This window comes from Eublepharis macularius, chromosome 5 (assembly GCF_028583425.1).
Source record: "Eublepharis macularius isolate TG4126 chromosome 5, MPM_Emac_v1.0, whole genome shotgun sequence".
Lineage (NCBI taxonomy): Eukaryota > Metazoa > Chordata > Lepidosauria > Squamata > Eublepharidae > Eublepharis > Eublepharis macularius.
The window spans coordinates 18,514,249-18,532,223 of NC_072794.1; the positions used below are offsets into that span (position 1 = coordinate 18,514,249).

The 17,975-nt window shown below is 41.3% G+C and overlaps 2 protein-coding genes across 3 annotated transcripts in view; both read right to left on the reverse strand.

Annotated features, from left to right (window-relative positions):
- Positions 1–5,338: 5,338 nt before the first annotated feature.
- LOC129329807 (transmembrane protein 68-like) overlaps positions 5,339–17,975 on the reverse strand; it is a 33,881-nt gene continuing 21,244 nt past the window's right edge. For both annotated transcript variants that reach the window (XM_054979459.1, XM_054979461.1), the window contains exons 5-7: positions 14,980–15,040; positions 13,502–13,641; positions 5,339–8,506 (exon numbers count right to left, since the gene is read on the reverse strand). In XM_054979459.1, the coding sequence (XP_054835434.1) occupies positions 8,402–8,506; positions 13,502–13,641; positions 14,980–15,040 (306 nt within the window). In that variant the 3' untranslated portion in view covers positions 5,339–8,401. The remainder of the gene's footprint in view (positions 8,507–13,501; positions 13,642–14,979; positions 15,041–17,975) is intronic.
- KANK3 (KN motif and ankyrin repeat domains 3) overlaps positions 16,774–17,975 on the reverse strand; it is a 240,435-nt gene continuing 239,233 nt past the window's right edge. Inside the window, exon 12 of the transcript XR_008597025.1 lies at positions 16,774–16,783. The gene's annotated coding sequence lies outside the window, so the exon portion shown is untranslated. The remainder of the gene's footprint in view (positions 16,784–17,975) is intronic.

Genomic DNA, 17,975 nt, shown 5'->3' on the forward strand with positions numbered 1-17,975 from the left:
TTTTGTTATTATCCCAGCAGTAATACCAGCCAAAGCGAGGTGGTAGGGTGGAGTCTGAGCAGCCAGCAGAGGGCAGTGAGAGAATCCTTCCTCTCCCCAGCAGTCCTGAGCAGCTCTGTCTTTTACAACTACAGTTCCCAGGCAAAGTTGCATCACCCAACATGTTAAACCTCATGTGTCTAGCATCAGTTTTTGCTTGACCCTAAGATGGCGGTAACAAAGAGAGGTTTGTCATTATGTCAGTAGCTGCAGCAGCAGCAATTGCAGAGTATAGCTATCTGTACTGTCCTCAAACCAATCTGCTACCTTATCAGGGCTAGCTTCAGATGGGAGTGAAATGCCTTGCTGCAGCCCACCCCCAATAATGCTGCTCAAGATAGGGGTTGGGGGGCACAGAATGATTTTATTTTTTCATTTGTTCATTCAGGCAACAGTTTACCAGTTTTGAAGGGGATATTACCTCAGCAAATAGGTGTGTGTTAGGGTTGTCAACTCTGGGCAGAGCTTGGAGATCTCCCAGAATTACAACTGATCTCCAGATTACAACAAATAGTTTCCCGGGAAAATGGCAGCTTTGGAGGGTAGACTCTGTAGCATTATACTTCACTGAGGTCTCTCCCCTGCCCAAACCTCATCCTCTCCAGGCTACACTCCCAAATCTCTGGGAATTTCCCAACCGGATGTGTGATACACACCTGCCGTAAGCATCCCTTATCTCTTTGGAGGTTACTGTGGATTAACTTTTTTATATGAGTTATTTATAGTATGTCTTTTTCAGTGAGACTCAAGGAGGATCACACAGTTTAAGTCAATATGATTAACGGCTGGGACAATCAATAAACAACATGATAGGCTACGGTTTGCAGAAGTTTGAAAACGAGCATAATTCCAAATGCAGAGATGAAACATTGTTGAACCAAAAGATAAGTAATTTGACATGACATATTAAACGATGAGGAACTTAACAAGTAGGCGCATATCTAAATTCATTTCATCTTTTCAGCAATGAAAATGTGTACACTTTTTTCTGAGCAAATGGCAGCAACCGAGTTCTAATCAACTGTATGGCTCCCTGAGGTTACAAGTCCATTGACCAAGTCAGTTCTCCCATACATATCATTGCCATCAAGGTAAAACAAAAATAAGTGACGCAATTGAAAGACCAAGATTCAGGTCCAGTAGTACCATACCATCAAGACCAAGTTAGGTAGGCCTTCATGGGGGTTGGAAATGGCCAGTTCCAAACCATATCACTCTGGCCAAATGCATCCGTCTACATCTAGCGGTATCTTTTTATCCCACCTTTCCTTTAAGATAAACTGTCTGCAGGACATTGTAGCTCACTCAGCTCCATGCACAGGGCTGCTCTTGTACACACATGGTATCTCTGTAGTGGGTTCTTGAGTGAGGGCATCTTTTTGGTGGAAGTAAATCCTCTTACTTAATTGACAGGACAAATATTTCTCAAAGTCTTCTAGACTTCAACTTTTGGGAAAGTTGAAGGTATAGCCAGTAAAGGACAGCAACCTGTTAGAAAACTACAATGAAGAAGCCATGGGTCTTTTTTTCCAAGCGAGACAGCATTTAACTTTCGTCAAACATTTAAAATGGCAGGCTTAATTTGAAAATACTCTGAATTGGAAAGATCGGCAGACATGTGTTAGGGAATAAGAAAGACCTCTCTTAATAAAGACCCCTGCCATTTTAGTTTTGTGAGCAAGAAACTTTGCCCGGCATGTGAAAGTTATGGAAAACACCTAAACAGCACATTCCATGTCTCTTGTGATTGTTGCTATGTTGCAGGTCATTATGACACTACACCACTTTGTAAATACAGAACTATAAGCAATTTTTATCTAGGATAACGGTTCTGCATTCAGCCTTGGACACTTGATATTGCAGATGGTTTATCTTCCTGCCTTACCACAAGGAGCCAGAAAGGATTCTTATTTGTATTAAGTATTTTGATTACATCTTGCCAATCAAAGTAATGGTGCCATCATTCTCTATAAGATGAAGACTAAGTGATTTGTTTGTAATAACCTTTTTGATCTTTTGATTCATTTTGTTCTGTAAACAATTTAGCATTAAAGTATTTAGGCATAAGGATAAAGAAGCTCAGTATGCATCAGGCCCCGGGAACCTCACGCGTCTGAGTTTTGTGTAACAATAAATTTCCTATTTCTCTGTATCACTGTGGTTGGTGTCTTGGATTATATTTGGGTAAGTGGTAGAAGAGAAATTTATAATTGGCAGCAGAGTATATTTAAAAAATTCCCTATCAGCTTGCATGTTTCACAACTAAGTAGCCATGTGAACAAGAGCCAGGCTTACCAGCCAAACAATAGAACATTTGATCCACAGCTTTCTAACTCATACCAGATTCAGAAAGCAAAGGAGAGGATTATAATTTGGTCCCAGTCACCAAGCTTTTAATCCTCTGTTATTGCAAAGATTTAAGCCTGGGTGAGGCCAGATGCTTTTCTGGCAGGGGAGGAAGTTTGAGGATATCTTTGTGCCAGCTGGATGAGATCTGGGCTGAGTTTCAGTCCCTCCTGGGCATTTAACCTGGACATGGTGAAGGAGTGTGAGGCCTTTGGTGCAAGCCAAAGGGCTATTGCCCCACAGCTAACTGCCTGAGGCTCTGAGTAAGCCCGTCCCCTATATTCCAGACTAGCCTAGGAGACACAGCTGAGCTGTATACATTTGTTTTCTGCTCTTTCTTTTAAAAAACTGTATTATTCAAGGTGGTGGTGGTTATAACAACAACAACATTCAATTTATATACCGCCCTTCAGGCCAACTTAACACCTGCTCAGAGAGGTTTACACAGTGTGTTATTATCAGGGCTTGTTTTGAGGGGGAACGCTTACTCATTCCTCTATGAGAGAGAGAGAGAGAGAGAGAGAGAGAGAGAGAGAGAGAGAGAGAGAGAGAGAGAGAGAGCTGGGGTCCGGCACGGGCTTTGCAGAGGAGGCTAAGCTGTTTTGAGTTCATTCTGCTTTCTTTTCATTCCTCTGAGAGACAGCGAGAGAGAGAGAGAGCTGGGGCCTGGCGTGGGCTCTGCAGAGGAGGTTAAGCTGCTTTGAGTTCATTCTGCTTTAATTTCATTCAGGGGTGGGTGGGTGGGCCTGTGTATGTGTGCTGCTTTGAGTTCATTCTGCTCTTTTTCAGGGGGTGGGGCTGTGTGCATGTGCGTGTGCTGCTTTGAGTTAATTCTGCTTTCATTTCATTCAGGGGGTTCTGTGTATGTGTGCGCTGCTTTGAGTTCATTTGGTTTTATTTTCATTCAGGTGTGGGTGAGTGGGTGGAGCTGTGTATGTGTGTGTTCTGCTTTGAGTTCATTCTGCTTTCTTTTCCATGGGGGTGGGGCTGTGTATGTGTGTGCATGTTGCTTTGAGTTCATTCTTTCTTTTCATGGGGGTGGGTGGGGCTGTACATGCTTGAATGGATATCTGTGTCCAAGTCACAGAAGGCTTTCATCAATATGTTCATCAGCATATAGGTGTTCTTATGTATTAATAGCTGTAACTCAAATGGTTCTCCCCACCCTCAGCTGACTAACATCACTGAAATTGCAGTGGACATATGGGTGTTAAGCAAGTTTTTATGAATATTATTTGACTGGGACATTGGAATATTTATGAACATTTTACAATGTCACAACAGCTTAGCCATTGGTAAGGTAGAGTTGGCAGGCAACAAAAAAAAGCCATTTTAAACTAAGTATAAATCTAATGCAGCTAAAGTTGCGTATCTTCTTTTGAATTGTTCCAGTAAAGCAAAACCCTCCCTGAAAATTTGGAAATTCAATATTCATTAGATTAGGACTTTCAGACTCTATGGAATTTTGAGAAAGAATTTTGGATTTTTTTTTCTACGCTGGCAGAGGGAATCTGTTAGAATTTAGATTTGTGAGATGGGTTTTAGATTTTTAGAGGCCCCCTCCTTCTTGCATATTTTAAAATATAATTCCAAAGAAATGAAATGTTTGCGAAAGGGAATGGAAGATTTCATTTTTTGTAGAGGATACAGAAAGGGAAAAAACCCTTTCTCATAATAGTGCAATTTCCCAAGCATACTAACATTTATCTTGTCGTAATGCATTGTGCTGGGTTCCTGGAAGCGGCATCACTTCCAGGAAGCGGCATAAGAACGTAAGAGAAGCCATGTTGGATCAGGCCAATGGCCCATCAAGTCCAACACTCTGTGTCACACAGTAGCCAAAAACCAGGTGTCCTCAGGAGGTCTGCCAGTGGGGAAGGGACACTAGAAGCCCTCCCACTGATTGCCCCCCCAAACACCAAGAATACAGAGCACCACTGCCCTAGACAGAGAGTTCCATCTATACCTTGTGGCTAATAGCCACTGATGGACCTCTGCTCCATATGTTTATCCAATCCCCTCTTTAAGCTGTTTATGCTTGAAGTTGCCACCACCTCCGAAGGCAGTGAATTCCATGTGTTAATCACCCTTTGGGTGAAGAAGTACTTCCTTTTATCCATTCTAACCCAACTGCTCAGCAATTTCATTGAGTGCCCACAAGTTCTTGTATTGTGAGAAAGGGAGAAAAATACTTTTCTCTACTTTCTCTATCCCATGTATAATCTTGTAAACCTCTATCATGTCACCCCTCAGTCGTCGTTTCTCCAAGCTAAAGAGCCCCAAGCGCGTTAACCTTTCTTCACGGGGGAAGTGTTCCATCCCTTTAATCATTCTGGCGTCACTTCCAGGAGCGGCATCACTTCTGGGAGCGGTGTCATCACACATTTCATTGCATCTATTGTGTAAACAGCAGGCCTGACACAAAAGGCATCTCTGATGACTGAAATTTTATATGTATCTCGTATTGTTTAAGAATATTAGATTTGTGCAATTTGTTATTCATAAAAGTAAAAGAATACAAACATCTTAACACGCTAAAATGGGGTGAGGGTGACATTAAATAGTCAGAACTGTCATATAAAACTAAATGCGCACAATCTCTAAAATCAGCCTTCTTCCTGAAGTATTTAAGAGGCCAATATGAACCCATTATACATATAAAAAAGACTCCGGGGCAAGTGGACAGAAGAAATAATCGGTAGAGTCCAAGAGTCATAACCAAGGAATGTTTCAAGAAGATACCTAGTTAGTTAGGGGTTTAATAGGACTGATAACTATTTTACTAGGCTAGTGGCCTGAGATATTTCTGAAAACCTTGGTTCTTTACACTTGTGCACATACCCACAGCTTAGTTCTGTTTGAAAACTACCAGGAAATTTCAGTGAATTCAGTTATTGAAAGTATTAAAAAAAGATATAATGGTAACAAAGAGACAGAATATCTTCTGTTAATTGCAAACTAAGTTTATTCTGTACATTTTAAAAATCCAAACAGAATACCATACAAACATACAGAGAGTGGACATGGGAAATTTTATGTAGTTGAGAAATATATTGAATAATCGAAACAAAAAGAATGAGTTAAAGGTAGTTATTTCCTTCAACCAAATCTCCCTCTGATGGAGAAAAAAAAACAGCAATGGAAGAACTAATGGAAGAGTCCACAGATCCACCCTAGGAGAAGGGAGTCACTGGATTGAGCTCAAGGATACTGCAAGCTATTTTGATACTCTGGATTCAATACTTTCATCTCAAAGTTGAAGGAATAGGTGGTGGCAAGAGTAAGTTTGGTCCCATCTAACAATGCAAAAGCAAACTACCATGCATTTACTTATTCAAGTAATTTATACACCACCTTGTTGGCTTAAGATAGCTTACCATTTACAACATTAAAAACAGAAAAAATGCAGTAAAACCTGATTTACCGCTCCCCTCCCCAAGAAAATTAAAAATTCCATTAAAAGCCCTCACAAACAAAATGGCCTTCCAGCGCCTCCTTCAAACTTCTGAAGATAGTTCTCTCCATACCTCTTATTGATCAGAGGTTGCATTAGATTTCTGAAAGATAACATCTGTGAACATTTCGCCCTGCTATGTTTTCCAATACCATGGTCAACGACCCACTTATCCCACAGCTGTAGAACAGAATGTACCAAAACAATTGGTAAGTAAAGTGAACATGAAAGGCCATGTGTTTTGTGTGGGTGATGAGCACATGCCAGTTCTCTGCCTAATCTAATGTCCTCAATTAGTATGGAGGAAAGAACCAACCTGGAGTCAGATCCTAAGAGGAGTTACACCCTTCTTAAGTCCATGGAAATCACTGCACATCCCTTTATTGAAAGGAGAAGCATTGCTTGCCCAAGGAATACAATGTGCTCCATGTGTACCTAGTTTTCATATACTTTGACACTGAGTTCTGCTCACACAGAAGGAAGTGCTCCAAGTTGACTCATCTCCAGCTACATTATTTATTTACTAATTTATACCCTGCCTTCATCCCAAAGGAACGACCAAAGCGGCTTGTCGTTCTCCTCTCCTCCATTTTATCCTCACAACAACCCTGTGAGGTAGGTAAGGCTGACAGTGTGTGAATGGCCCAAGGGAAAAGTTCCTGTACAAGATGCCCTGGATCAGAATGAGTAGCAAAAAACCCCCTCAGCCCTGCATTAATATGACAACTTATCATTTGACTAGGGGTCCCCAACTGTTTTGATCCTGCGGACACCTTTGGAATTCTGACGCAAGGAGGCAGGAACAGCTACAAAATGGCTGCTGCAGCTTACTTTCGGTCGCACAGCGAAGATCCTGGCCAAAGCAACGTTTTTAAAAATCTGCACAGCCAATCCAATCTCCAATGGCCAATCAGAAACCTTGCTGAGCAAAAGCCCCACCCACTTTCTAAAAACACTTGGCAAGATCCAGCAAAGGTGTCAGCGGGCACCATGTTGGGGACCCCGGGACTAGGAGATGAAAAGGACGATGCCTCAATTTGTATCTTAAAGGGGTGTTAAATAGGCTTATTGTCACTTTACACAGCCTTATTGTTACATATTTTCTTCCACACAGCATTTGTATGTTGCTGTTTTAATGTTGCTCTTTTAATGTTGTTAACAGCAAAACCTATTTCTCCCTTGGCAGACAAGACTCCAGATTCGAAAGAAAATCTTCAAAAATGACAACTATGAAACAAAGATGAATTGTACAAGAGCCTTGAGTACAAATCCCGGAAGTATTGATTGATCTGTCAACTGGCATTCAAGGCTGCTTTATAAATACTGGTTGCACAAAAATGCTTCAGAACAGTCATGACTGCATACTTACAGAAAACAGAACACAGAGAATCTCCATACAGGTAACAAAGAACCCTGGAAGCCCCTCAGGCAGACGTGGGAACTCTCCCTACAGAGTGAGCATCTCAATTATTCAGCAAGCTCTTTTGGAGCTAGGTTACAGCCCGGTTTTCGAACGGTGAAGCAGTGGTGATCCAGGAGATTGAGGATCCATCAACTGGTTCTGTCTTTAGACTAGAGGGGAGGGAATATCCCCAAGTCCAAGGAATGCTTTCCTGTCTTCATGGAAGAATTAGCTGTTCAGTACGGGTAGGAGGTAAAAAGTGCCGGGGCTCAGCTGAGGAAGTGGGATGCATGCACTGAGAGAGCCAGCGGCTATAAATGATGCAGAATGTGACGGGAATTCACTGGATTCCAATCACATGTTCTCGAAGCACTCAGAAAACAACTGTAGTAGAATAGATTTTCACATTATTTTCAGTGCAGATGATACAAGGTAGATGCTTGGTAGACCTGCTTCCAATCATTCAGACATAGTAAAAACAAGGCCTTTTTGAAGCAAGCTTAGTTTAATAGCATTGCCTTAATTTCACACATAACAAATAACTGGGCCACGTCTCAATTATAGCAGATAATACTAGAAACGGGAAAGTTGCTATTTTAATAAAATTGTTATGTATTTATTTGGTATATTTCTATCCCATTTCTATATCCCTCCAAGGAGGTCAAGGTGGCATACTTGGTTCTCACCATCTACATTTTATCCTCACAACAACCCTGTGATGTAGATTAGGCTAAGAGGAGAATACCTGCCCCAAGGTTACAAGGTAAGCAAGGATTTGAACCTGGGTCTCCCCTGTCCTACTGCAACACATTATCAGCTGTGCCACAATGGCTTTCATTAAGTTTAATCCCAAAACTCATCTACCTCGTGAGTAAATTTAGGGTGGAAATAACACATGTTCAGGAAGCCAAAAATGGTGTTATATAACTTACTGCAAGAAAAAACTGCACTTTAAGAAAACCAGTCTGTAAAAGTTGAGATCTGGATTTAACCGTGATCATCGGGGCGGGGGGGGGGGAAGGGAAACTTCTCTGTAAAACTGTACAACTGTCAAAAACAAACAGAATACATTAAGAACATTCTCAAATATCGTATCTGAGATTCGTGTTAAAAACGTAATTCTAAAATACTTTACAACTATTGATCACTCCCAGATTGCACTAGTCTTCTTTTTTCCGTATTGTAAATCGTTCCGTCAGAGCTCTGAAAACATTTCCGGGCAGTTTCTGATGTTTGTTTATTAAAGACTGGACTCTACTCTTCGCCTGTAAGGCAAGAGAGAGAGAGAGAGAGTAGGGGAGATAAATTAATATTAATAGTTCATTTAAAACATGATAACCACTTTTAGTCATTCTTAAAAGCAATATAATTCCAAAGAAATCGAAAGATTAATTCTAAAGCCGGGATCTCACTGTTTTCACCACTGCGACATTACCTCACATAACACTATTTTAATTGTGAAGATTCAATAAAGATATTTTTTAAAAAAACAAAAGGAATGGTAAATTAGTGGAAAAACAATTGAGTCAGAAGTTTGTGTTCACGTTTTTTATCTCACAGTGAGACGCTCTTCCCCTCAAACCAGCAGTTCTTGGAGAAAATTTCCATGCCACATGGGAGGCTACTTTTGAAATAATAATGTTGAAGCATTATTTGGTCAATGGGTTTGCATGGATCACCAGAAATGTACAAAAAAATACCTCAAAATACCTTTTTAGCCATTTTTATAACAATTGAGTATTAACGGGGTACAATTGTCCCCTAGTGGTAAGAATGGAAAAATGAAAACAGTATTATATTGACCCCAAACGCGTCACAGAATTTTGCCTGATTATATGACATGTTCTATATGTACTGGGGGAAATTGTTTTACTACTTGTCATATGCTAACGAAAATTTGGGTTTCTGATTTACAAATGTAATACAGTTTTATCTTTACATTTCGGTTTACTCGAAGTTTTGTTTTACTTTCAAGTTTGTAACAAATAAAAAAGGAAAACCAGCACCCAATGTGAATAAAGAGATTTCAAACCTCCTCTGTGACTCATTCGCACAATACAAATTATGAGGCCTCTAATAGGAAGCTATGAGGGAGAAAGTTCTTTTCATGTACACAATAAGAGGATGAAGGGAGGTGAGGCCGACTGCTGCCCCAGAGGACTCAAAGTTAAAGTCTCCCTCTGACTCTCAGAAAATACTGTAATGCAGAGATGTGTGTGTGTTAATGTGCCATCAAGTCGCCTCCAACCTATGGCAACCCTATGAATGAAAGACCTCTATAACATCCTATCATTAACAGACTTGCTCAGATCTTGCAAACTGGAGGACATCACTTTTTTTATTGAGTCAAACCATCTCATTTTAGGTCTTCCTCTTTTCCTACTGCCTTCTACTTTACCTAGCATTATCGACTTTTCCAGCAAATCTTGTCTTCTCATAATGTGACCAAAGTATGATAGCCTCAGTTTTGTCATTTTAGCTTCTAGGGAAATTTCAGGCTTGATTTGATCTCTGTGTGTGTTATGTGCCGTCAAGTCGTCTCTGACCTACGGCGACCCTATGAATGAAAGACCTCCAAAACGTCCTATCTTTAACAGACTCGCTCAGATCCTGTAAACTAGAGGACGTGGCTTCTTTTATTGAGTCAAGCTATCTCATTTTAGGTCTTCCTCTTTTCCTACTGCCTTCTACTTTTCCTAGCATTATTGACTTTTCCAGAGAATCTTGTCTTCTCATGATGTGACCAAAGTACAATAGCCTTGGTCTTGTCATTTTAGCTTCTGAGGAGAATTCAGGCTTGATTTGATCTAGTACCCGCTTATTTGTCTTTTTGGCCGTCCATGGTATCCGCAAAACTCTCCTACAGCACCACATTTCAAATGAATCAATTTTCTTTCTGTCAGTTTTCTTTACCGTCCAACTTTCACATCCATACATGGCAATGGGGAATACCATAGTTTGGATTATCTTGATCTTGGTTCCCAGAGAGACATCTTTATCTTTAATGATTTTATCTAACTCCCTCACAGCTGCTCTTCCAAGTCTCAATCTTCTGATTTCTTCATTGCAGTCTCCCGGTTGGTTAATGATTGAGCCAAGAAATAGAAAATCTTGAACAACTTCAATTTCCTCATTGTCAACTTTAAAATTGTGTAATTCCTCCGTAGTCATTACTTTTGTCTTCTTGATGTTAAGTTGTAATCCTGATTTAGTGTTTTCTCCTTTAAACTTCATCAGTAGTCATTTCAAGTCTTCACTATTTTCTGCCAGTGATGTGGTGTCATCTGCGTATCTCAAATTGTTAATGTTCCTCCCACCAATTTTCACTCCACCTTCTTCTAGATCTAATCCATCTTTCCTTGCGATATACTCTGCATAGAGGTTGAACAGATAGGGAGATAATATGCATCTTTGTCTAACACCCTTGCCAATTGGAAACCGTTCCGTTTCTCTATATTCTGTCCTGACAATAGCCTCTTGTCCAGAGTATAGGTTGCGCATCAAAACAATCAGAAGTTGTGGCACCTCCATTTCTTTTAAGACTCTCCATAGCTTTTCATGATCCACACAGTCAAAAGCTTTCTGTAATCTATAAAACATAGGCTGATTTTCTTCTGAACTTCCCTGGTACATTCCATTAGCCATCGTAAATTCACAATGTGATCTCTGGTGCCTTTTCCTTTTCTGAATCCAGCTTGAACATCTGGCATTTCTCATTCCATATATGGTAAGAGTTTTTGCTGTATAATTTTGAGCATCACTTTGCTTGCATGGGAAATTAACACAATTGTCTAATAGCTGCTGCACTCCTTGGCATCCCTTCTTTTGGGGATTGGAATGTAGACTAAGCATTTCCAGTCTGTGGGCCATTGTTTTTTTTCCCATATTTGTTGACATATTCTTGTTAAGATTCCAATGGACTCCATTTCTGCAGCTTGAAATAGCTCTATTGGTATGCCATCTACTCTAGGTGCTTTGTTTCTCTCAATTGCGTTGAGTGCAGCTTTTACTTCACTTTCTAGGATTTCTGGTTCTTCATCAAAAGATTCTTCGTCAAAAGGATCTGTCATCTTCCATCTCTTTTGTATAGTTCTTCAGTGTATTGTTTCCATCTTTCCTTTATTTTGTCCTGATCAGATACTGTATTTCCATGTTGATCTTTCAGCATCCCAAGACGTGGATTGAATTTCCCTTTGATTTCTCAGATCTTTTGGAACAAGTCTCTTGTTCTTCCTTTTTTGTTGTTCTCTTCAATCTCTTTGCACTGGTTACTTATTATAATAGATTTCTTTGTCTCTGCGTGCAAGCCGCTGAAAAGCTGCATTTTGAATTTTGACCCTACTTCTGTTGCTTTTTGCTTTTCGTCTATCTTTAGCAATTTTAAGTGTTTCCTCAGTCATCCATTTAGGCTTCTCCTTTCTTTTGGCTACAGGGATAGTCTTTGCACATTCTTCTTTGATAATATCTCTGGTTTCAGCCCACAGTTCTTTTGGCTCATGATCAATTAAACGTAGTATTGCAAATCTGTTCCTTACCTGGTCTTTAAATTCTTCAGGAATATTATTTACATTGTATTTTGGCACTATGATTCTGTTAGTGTTTCTCTTCAGCTTTATTCTAATTTTTGATATTAGCAACTCATGATCTGTATCGCAATCAGCTCCTGGTCTTGTTCTAGCTGAGAGAATAGAGCTTCTCCATATTCTGCTTCCAATTATGTAATCTATTTGGTTCCTGTATTGGTCACCTGGTGATTTCCAAATATACAATCATCTTTTTGGTTGCCTGAAGCATGTATTAGCAATGACCAAGTTGTTGGCTTCACAAAATTCTATGAGCCGCTCTCCTGCTTCATTTTGTGATCCTAGTCCAAATTGTTCAACTATGTTTGATTCTGCTTTATTGCCTACTTTTGCATTCCAGTTGCCTATGATTATAGTACCCATTTATTTCTGTTTTTGTCTGTCCATGGTATCGTGCCACTCAAAACAACTCTCTAGTAGGATTAAACCAGTCAACAAATTCACAGTGCAAACAGTGCTCTATATATTGACAATAATTCAAAATGAACACGTCTTACATATGCACAAAAGCCGATATTAGGATAACAAATTTCCAAGTAATTATTACAATAAATGTCCAAATAATTTTACAATAAATACAAAAGGAATCCAATAGTCATAGTCCACAAGCACTTGGCAGGCCTCTTCCCTTGAGGTGAAGAAGTAGAGGTGGTGTGAAAGCTTCAAGACTGCGAAGTGCGGTATCAGTCCGTAAATAATTTCTTCAAAGAATGAATGAATGAACACTCATTAAGTATTCACGTCCTATAGACAGTTGGCCGCATCTGTTTCACACACGTAGTGCTTTTTCAAGGGCAATATAGTTACTGTTCTCACAAGTACTGGAAATTCATACAGCCATTCATATGGTCCTTTCACATCCTGCACACCATCCTACTAGGGAGTTGTTTTGAGCTGCTTTCAGGTTTACTCCCTGTGATTTACCCTTTGTTCGTGTTCATGGTATCGTGCCACCAATACACAGAGCTGGCCAAATGTTATGAGGAATACCACATAGGGGCTAGGGTTGCCAGGCAACCAAGAGCTGGGGGTGGGGACAAGCAGGTGTACATGTGATATCAGCAATATTGGTATGTCACTTCCAGGTACAACTGGAAGTGACAAAGAGAAATTGCTGGAAAAACCATAGAGTTTCTGATGATTCTCACAGCTACCCTTTGTCACTTCCAGGTTCTATCTGGAAGTGATATAGTGACATTAGTGACATTACAGCCAGTTTGGTGTAGTGGTTAAGAATGCTGGGACTCTCTGGAGAATGGATTTGATTCCCCACTCCTCCACTTGAAGCCAGCTGGGTGACCTTGGGTCAGTCACAGCTTTTTGGAGCTCTCTCAGCCCCACCCACCTCACAGGGTGTTTGTTGTGGGGATAATAATAACATACTTTGTAAACCGCTCTGAGTGGGTGTTAAGTTGCCCTGAAGGGTGGTATATATATCGAATGTAATTATTATCACTGTTAATTATTTTTCTCCCACCGTCACTCTGAGTGGCAGAAAGCAACAGGACTTGTGGGCAACTACATAGATTCTTGGAACTTTAAGTGCAACAAAAGCACAAAAGCATTCTTGCAACTCCACTAACAAGACCTTACCATGTCACTCAAAAAGTCAATAGAAAGAGGTATCAGCTGCCATCTCAGCAGAACTTCTTAAAGATAATGAAGATAAATGCTTACCTTTTCTGCCAGTTCTTCAGCAGTTATTTTGGGCTGATATGGAATAGGATCCCCAATAAATGTGCACAGTTTGACAGGAAAGTTTCCATAGAGTGGGACAAGAGGCAAACGGAGATATTCATACATCAACCTAAAGAATTCTAGTTCATTAAAAAAAATAAAAGCAAAAAAGGGATACATTAAGAGGAAAACAATAGGATAACAACTTGCGCAATACTCTCTTCTTTAGCAACGCACTTAAGCCGTGAAAAGATTTTGGGGAAGCAGTGGTCTGCCGTTTGCAAACAGGTGCAGCACTGCTTCCTAAATTACAGTTTTAAGAAGCAAGAACTTTTGAAGCTGATGATGATATGGCAAGACTCAGAAATGACTCTGCACCGAGGGAACAGCGCCAACCAAACCAGAGCTGCAAATGGTTGTTGTGGGTTTTCCGGGCTGTATTGCCGTGGTCTTGGCATTGAAGTTCCTGACGTTTCGCCAGCAGCTGTGGCTGGCATCTTCAGAGGTGTAGCACCAAAAGACAGAGATCTCTCAGTGTCACTGTGTCACTCTGTCTTTTGGTGCTACACCTCTGAAGATGCCAGCCACAGCTGCTGGCGAAACGTCAGGAACTACAATGCCAAGACCATGGCAATACAGCCCGGAAAACCCACAACAACCATCGTTCTCTGGCCGTGAAAGCCTTCGACAATACAGAGCTGCAAACTTGGAGAGGTGGGGCTGGTTGCTCGTGGCAATCCGTCAGTCTGTGAAGACGTGAGGGGTTATTCCAGACCGACAGATTGCCATGAGCAACCAGTCCCACCACTCCAAGTTTGTGGGTCGAGTTTGGTCAGTGCTGCTCCCTCTGCACAGAGCACAGTGTGGAGATAATCGAGAGAGCAACGGCTTTGCGCTATGGAGGAAGCTGCTCCTGCTGATTTCCTGAGATTGGCCCCTTCTTCTCTCTGGCGAAGGAGGGCACTGTGATAATCACTCTTTTTGTGAGTGGCCATTTTTTTGTAATACTACACTGCCCAGGTAAACTTGCATGATACGACACTTAAAGAACACATGCCAGACGTCACGTTCAGCTTGGCCCTCTGACTCAGCAATATATAGTAAGCAAAAAGTCTACTGGCAGAACAGCTTCTTCCTGGAGCTTTCCTACTTCCAGTTGAAATCAATGGGCTTCAGTTGAAGAAACTGCACAGGACTGCACTGCTAGAATTGCAAGCATCAGGGAAAAACACACTATAGATGTTTTTTTAATGGCTCGTTTTTTAAAAAATGGGTTGTCAGTGTTAATGATTGTTATACTTTTTAAAAAATCATGTTTTCCTTTGCAAGTCACCTTGAGCAGGTTTTTGGAAAGGCAGCATACAAATTTCTAAATAAATAATACTGCACCAAAGAAAGCTACACCAGAGCTCTCAAGAGAAACACTAATGTAAAACAACAACAGAAACACTTAATATGAAAACAGCAAAATTGCTTACTTATTCCTCCAAGTGATCTAATTCCTTCTCGAACATTTTGTGTGAACATCGGAATGATGGGCTGAAAGAAAAAGATAGCCATTCGATTATTTATGCCTGCATCTTACCCCACTCTGCCCTGACCTGTATAGCCCAGGTGAGCCTGATCTTGTCAGATCTCAGAAGCTAAGCAGGTTCGGCCTTGGTCAGTAATTGGATGGGAAACCTCCAAACAAGACCAGGGTTGCAGAGGCAGGCAATGGCAAACCACCTCTGCTAGTCTCTTGCCGTAAGTCTCTTACTCACTATAAGTCAACTATGACTTAGTCTCTTACTCACTATAAGTCAACTATGACTTGAGGTCAATCTCCACCACCACCTACCCCACCCCAACTTTCTGCCCAAATCAGCACAGGGTGAATAAAATCCCAACTTGCATACTTTTGTTTAGTAGAAAAAAAAAGACTTCACTGTAAAGGGAGCAGAATAATGGGGTGGATCCCAACCACCCTCCAAGGAGCCTTCCTCCCACAACAAGAGCTACTTAAGGTGGTGAAAGGCTCCTAAGATCACAGGAAGGCTTCAAAGTCGAGCCGAAAGGAAAGGTCATGTATGAATATTTAAATAAATAAACTTGGCTCATCAGAATGGTTAGATAGGCAGCAGGATTCACTCCGTTGTTTACAAAACAATGAGTTATATAGTTTTTTTCTCTAATAAGGTTAAAGCAGTTTTAGGTCTTTTTTTGCAAGAGAACCTGATGAATTAGGTTAGGTGTTTGACCCGTGATGGGCATTTCATACAAGTAAGACATCACCGGATGCTTCATTCACCTCTGAACATGTTAAATTGCAACAGAATTGCCTGACAACCAGTGAGAGGGCTAGAGCAAGGATCTGGGGGAATAACACCAAATGTGGTGTCGCATCACTTCAAGTACAAAAACGGGAAGTTACCTTGGTAGCTCTAGGAATAGCCGGAAACTCTATAGTTTTACCATAGAGTTTTTGGTGATACTTAGAACTACCCTGTGTCACTTCCATTTTTTTTTTTACTGGAAGTAATGTGATGCTGCATATGATACTGTGGTTTTTTTCCACAATGGCAATAGGAGTGGAGAGTAGGAGACTCCTTACCAGGAATTTGGCAGCCCTAAATCACAACCATTGGTCCATCTACTCTGACGAATGACTTGCCAATATCTTAGAGAAGTTTCCTTCCTAGCCCTGCAACTTAAGAGCCTTTTAACTGGAGATTCTGGGAAATGAACCTGGGCCTTCTACACTAAAAGCATATACTTTACTACTGTGTGATGGCCCCTCCCACGTATACCTTAACTACTGAATTAAAAACTAGCTCTTTATTTTTTTAATGAGTGCATACATTGATGAGAAGATAAAATGTAAGATTAGAGGCCAGCACCAGTAGCGAAAGTACTGCGAACATAATTTGGAAGCTGACAATTTATTAATATTCACCACGGCTAAAAATTGCAAGGAGGAGAGATCTTCATATGAAGTGGATGAAAGTGGTAATTAACCCATTTGGACATTAATTATATATTATTATACTAATAATTACATATTATTAGACTAATAGGAGGGAGCCCCGTGGCGCAAGAAGGAGCCCCGTAGCACAGAGTAGTAAGCTGCAGTACTGCAGCCCAAGCTCTGCTCATGACCTGAGTTCAATCCTGGCGGAAGCCGGGTTCAGGCAGCTGGCTCCAGGGTGACTCAGCCTTCCATCCTTCTGAAGTCGGTAAAATGAGCATCCAGTTTCCTGGGGGTAAAGTGTAGATGACTGGGGAAGGCAATGGCAAACCACCCTGTAACAAAAGTCTGCCAAGAAAACGTCATGATGCAACATCCCCCCATGGGTTAGTAATGACTCGGTGCTTGCACAGGGGACTACCTTTACCTTTATTAGACTAATGAAACTTAATTAGTGTGATAGTTTACAAAGATTCAAGCCAGTGTATGTGGTGAGTCTTCCAAAGCTACTGCTTCCATCCAAGTGAAAGTGAGGAGCCAGATACATGGGCTTGAGGGAAGTGACCCCATAATGCTGAAATTCTTGACCCTTAGGTCAAGGGTCACTTGCCAAACAAGTACCTGAACTTCAGTAAAAGGATTTGAGGACTAGATAATCTTATTAAACAAATAAGTCCAAGATGAGTGGGAGGTCTCCCCAAAAAGGTGTTTCCGAAAAAATCATCAACAATTCTAATGACAGAAGAAGTCAAAATGGCCATGTAAAAAGGTAAGTAACCTAAGGATTCAGTTTCGTTTTCCCGGCCATGTCGGACGCTCCTCTCCGCAGGTCCGGGAGGAAGCGCCCAAGCAGCCTGACCGGGTGGTTGACCTGCGAGGGTTAACCCCCAGGACTCCCAGTGAGGGGGTCAGGGTCCGGAGCACGCCGGGAAGAGCCCCCTGAAGTCGATGCAGGGGGTAAATTGCCCGTTTGCTTCTACGGAGGCCGGCAGACTTGCACAGCACATTGCGTGCTGCCGGGCCATGGAGAACGGCAAAAAGCAGATTTAAGGTGAAAACCTGTAAGTAGCAAATCCCTTCTGTCATTTCAAGCGTATGCGAAGGATTGGTGGGAGTTGAAGCTAAGAAGGTTCGGATATCTTCCCCTTCATTGAGTCTCGGAACTTAGTTGGCGGATTCCCCCCCCCCCCTAAGATGGCGATGAAAAAGCAGAGCCCTGCTATGGGCAAATCTGTTTCGGCTGCCTTGCAGGGGAAAGGAGAGTCTCTTGAAGAGCTGGTTAAGCGGTCGGTCGTTGAAGCTATAAAGCCCTTTGTTGATAAGCTGAATGAAATCGGTCAAAGGGTTGGCTCAATTGAGAGCGAAGTGAAAACCGTTAAGGAAGCAGCCTCGGGGGCAGAGCAGTCTACTCGGGAAAACGCAGCACTCATGAAAACTACAAACAAAGAAGTAAAGCTTTTGGAGAATCAACTGATAGGGCTACAAGTGGATCGTGCTCAGACGGTATTGCGTCTCCAGAATGTGCAG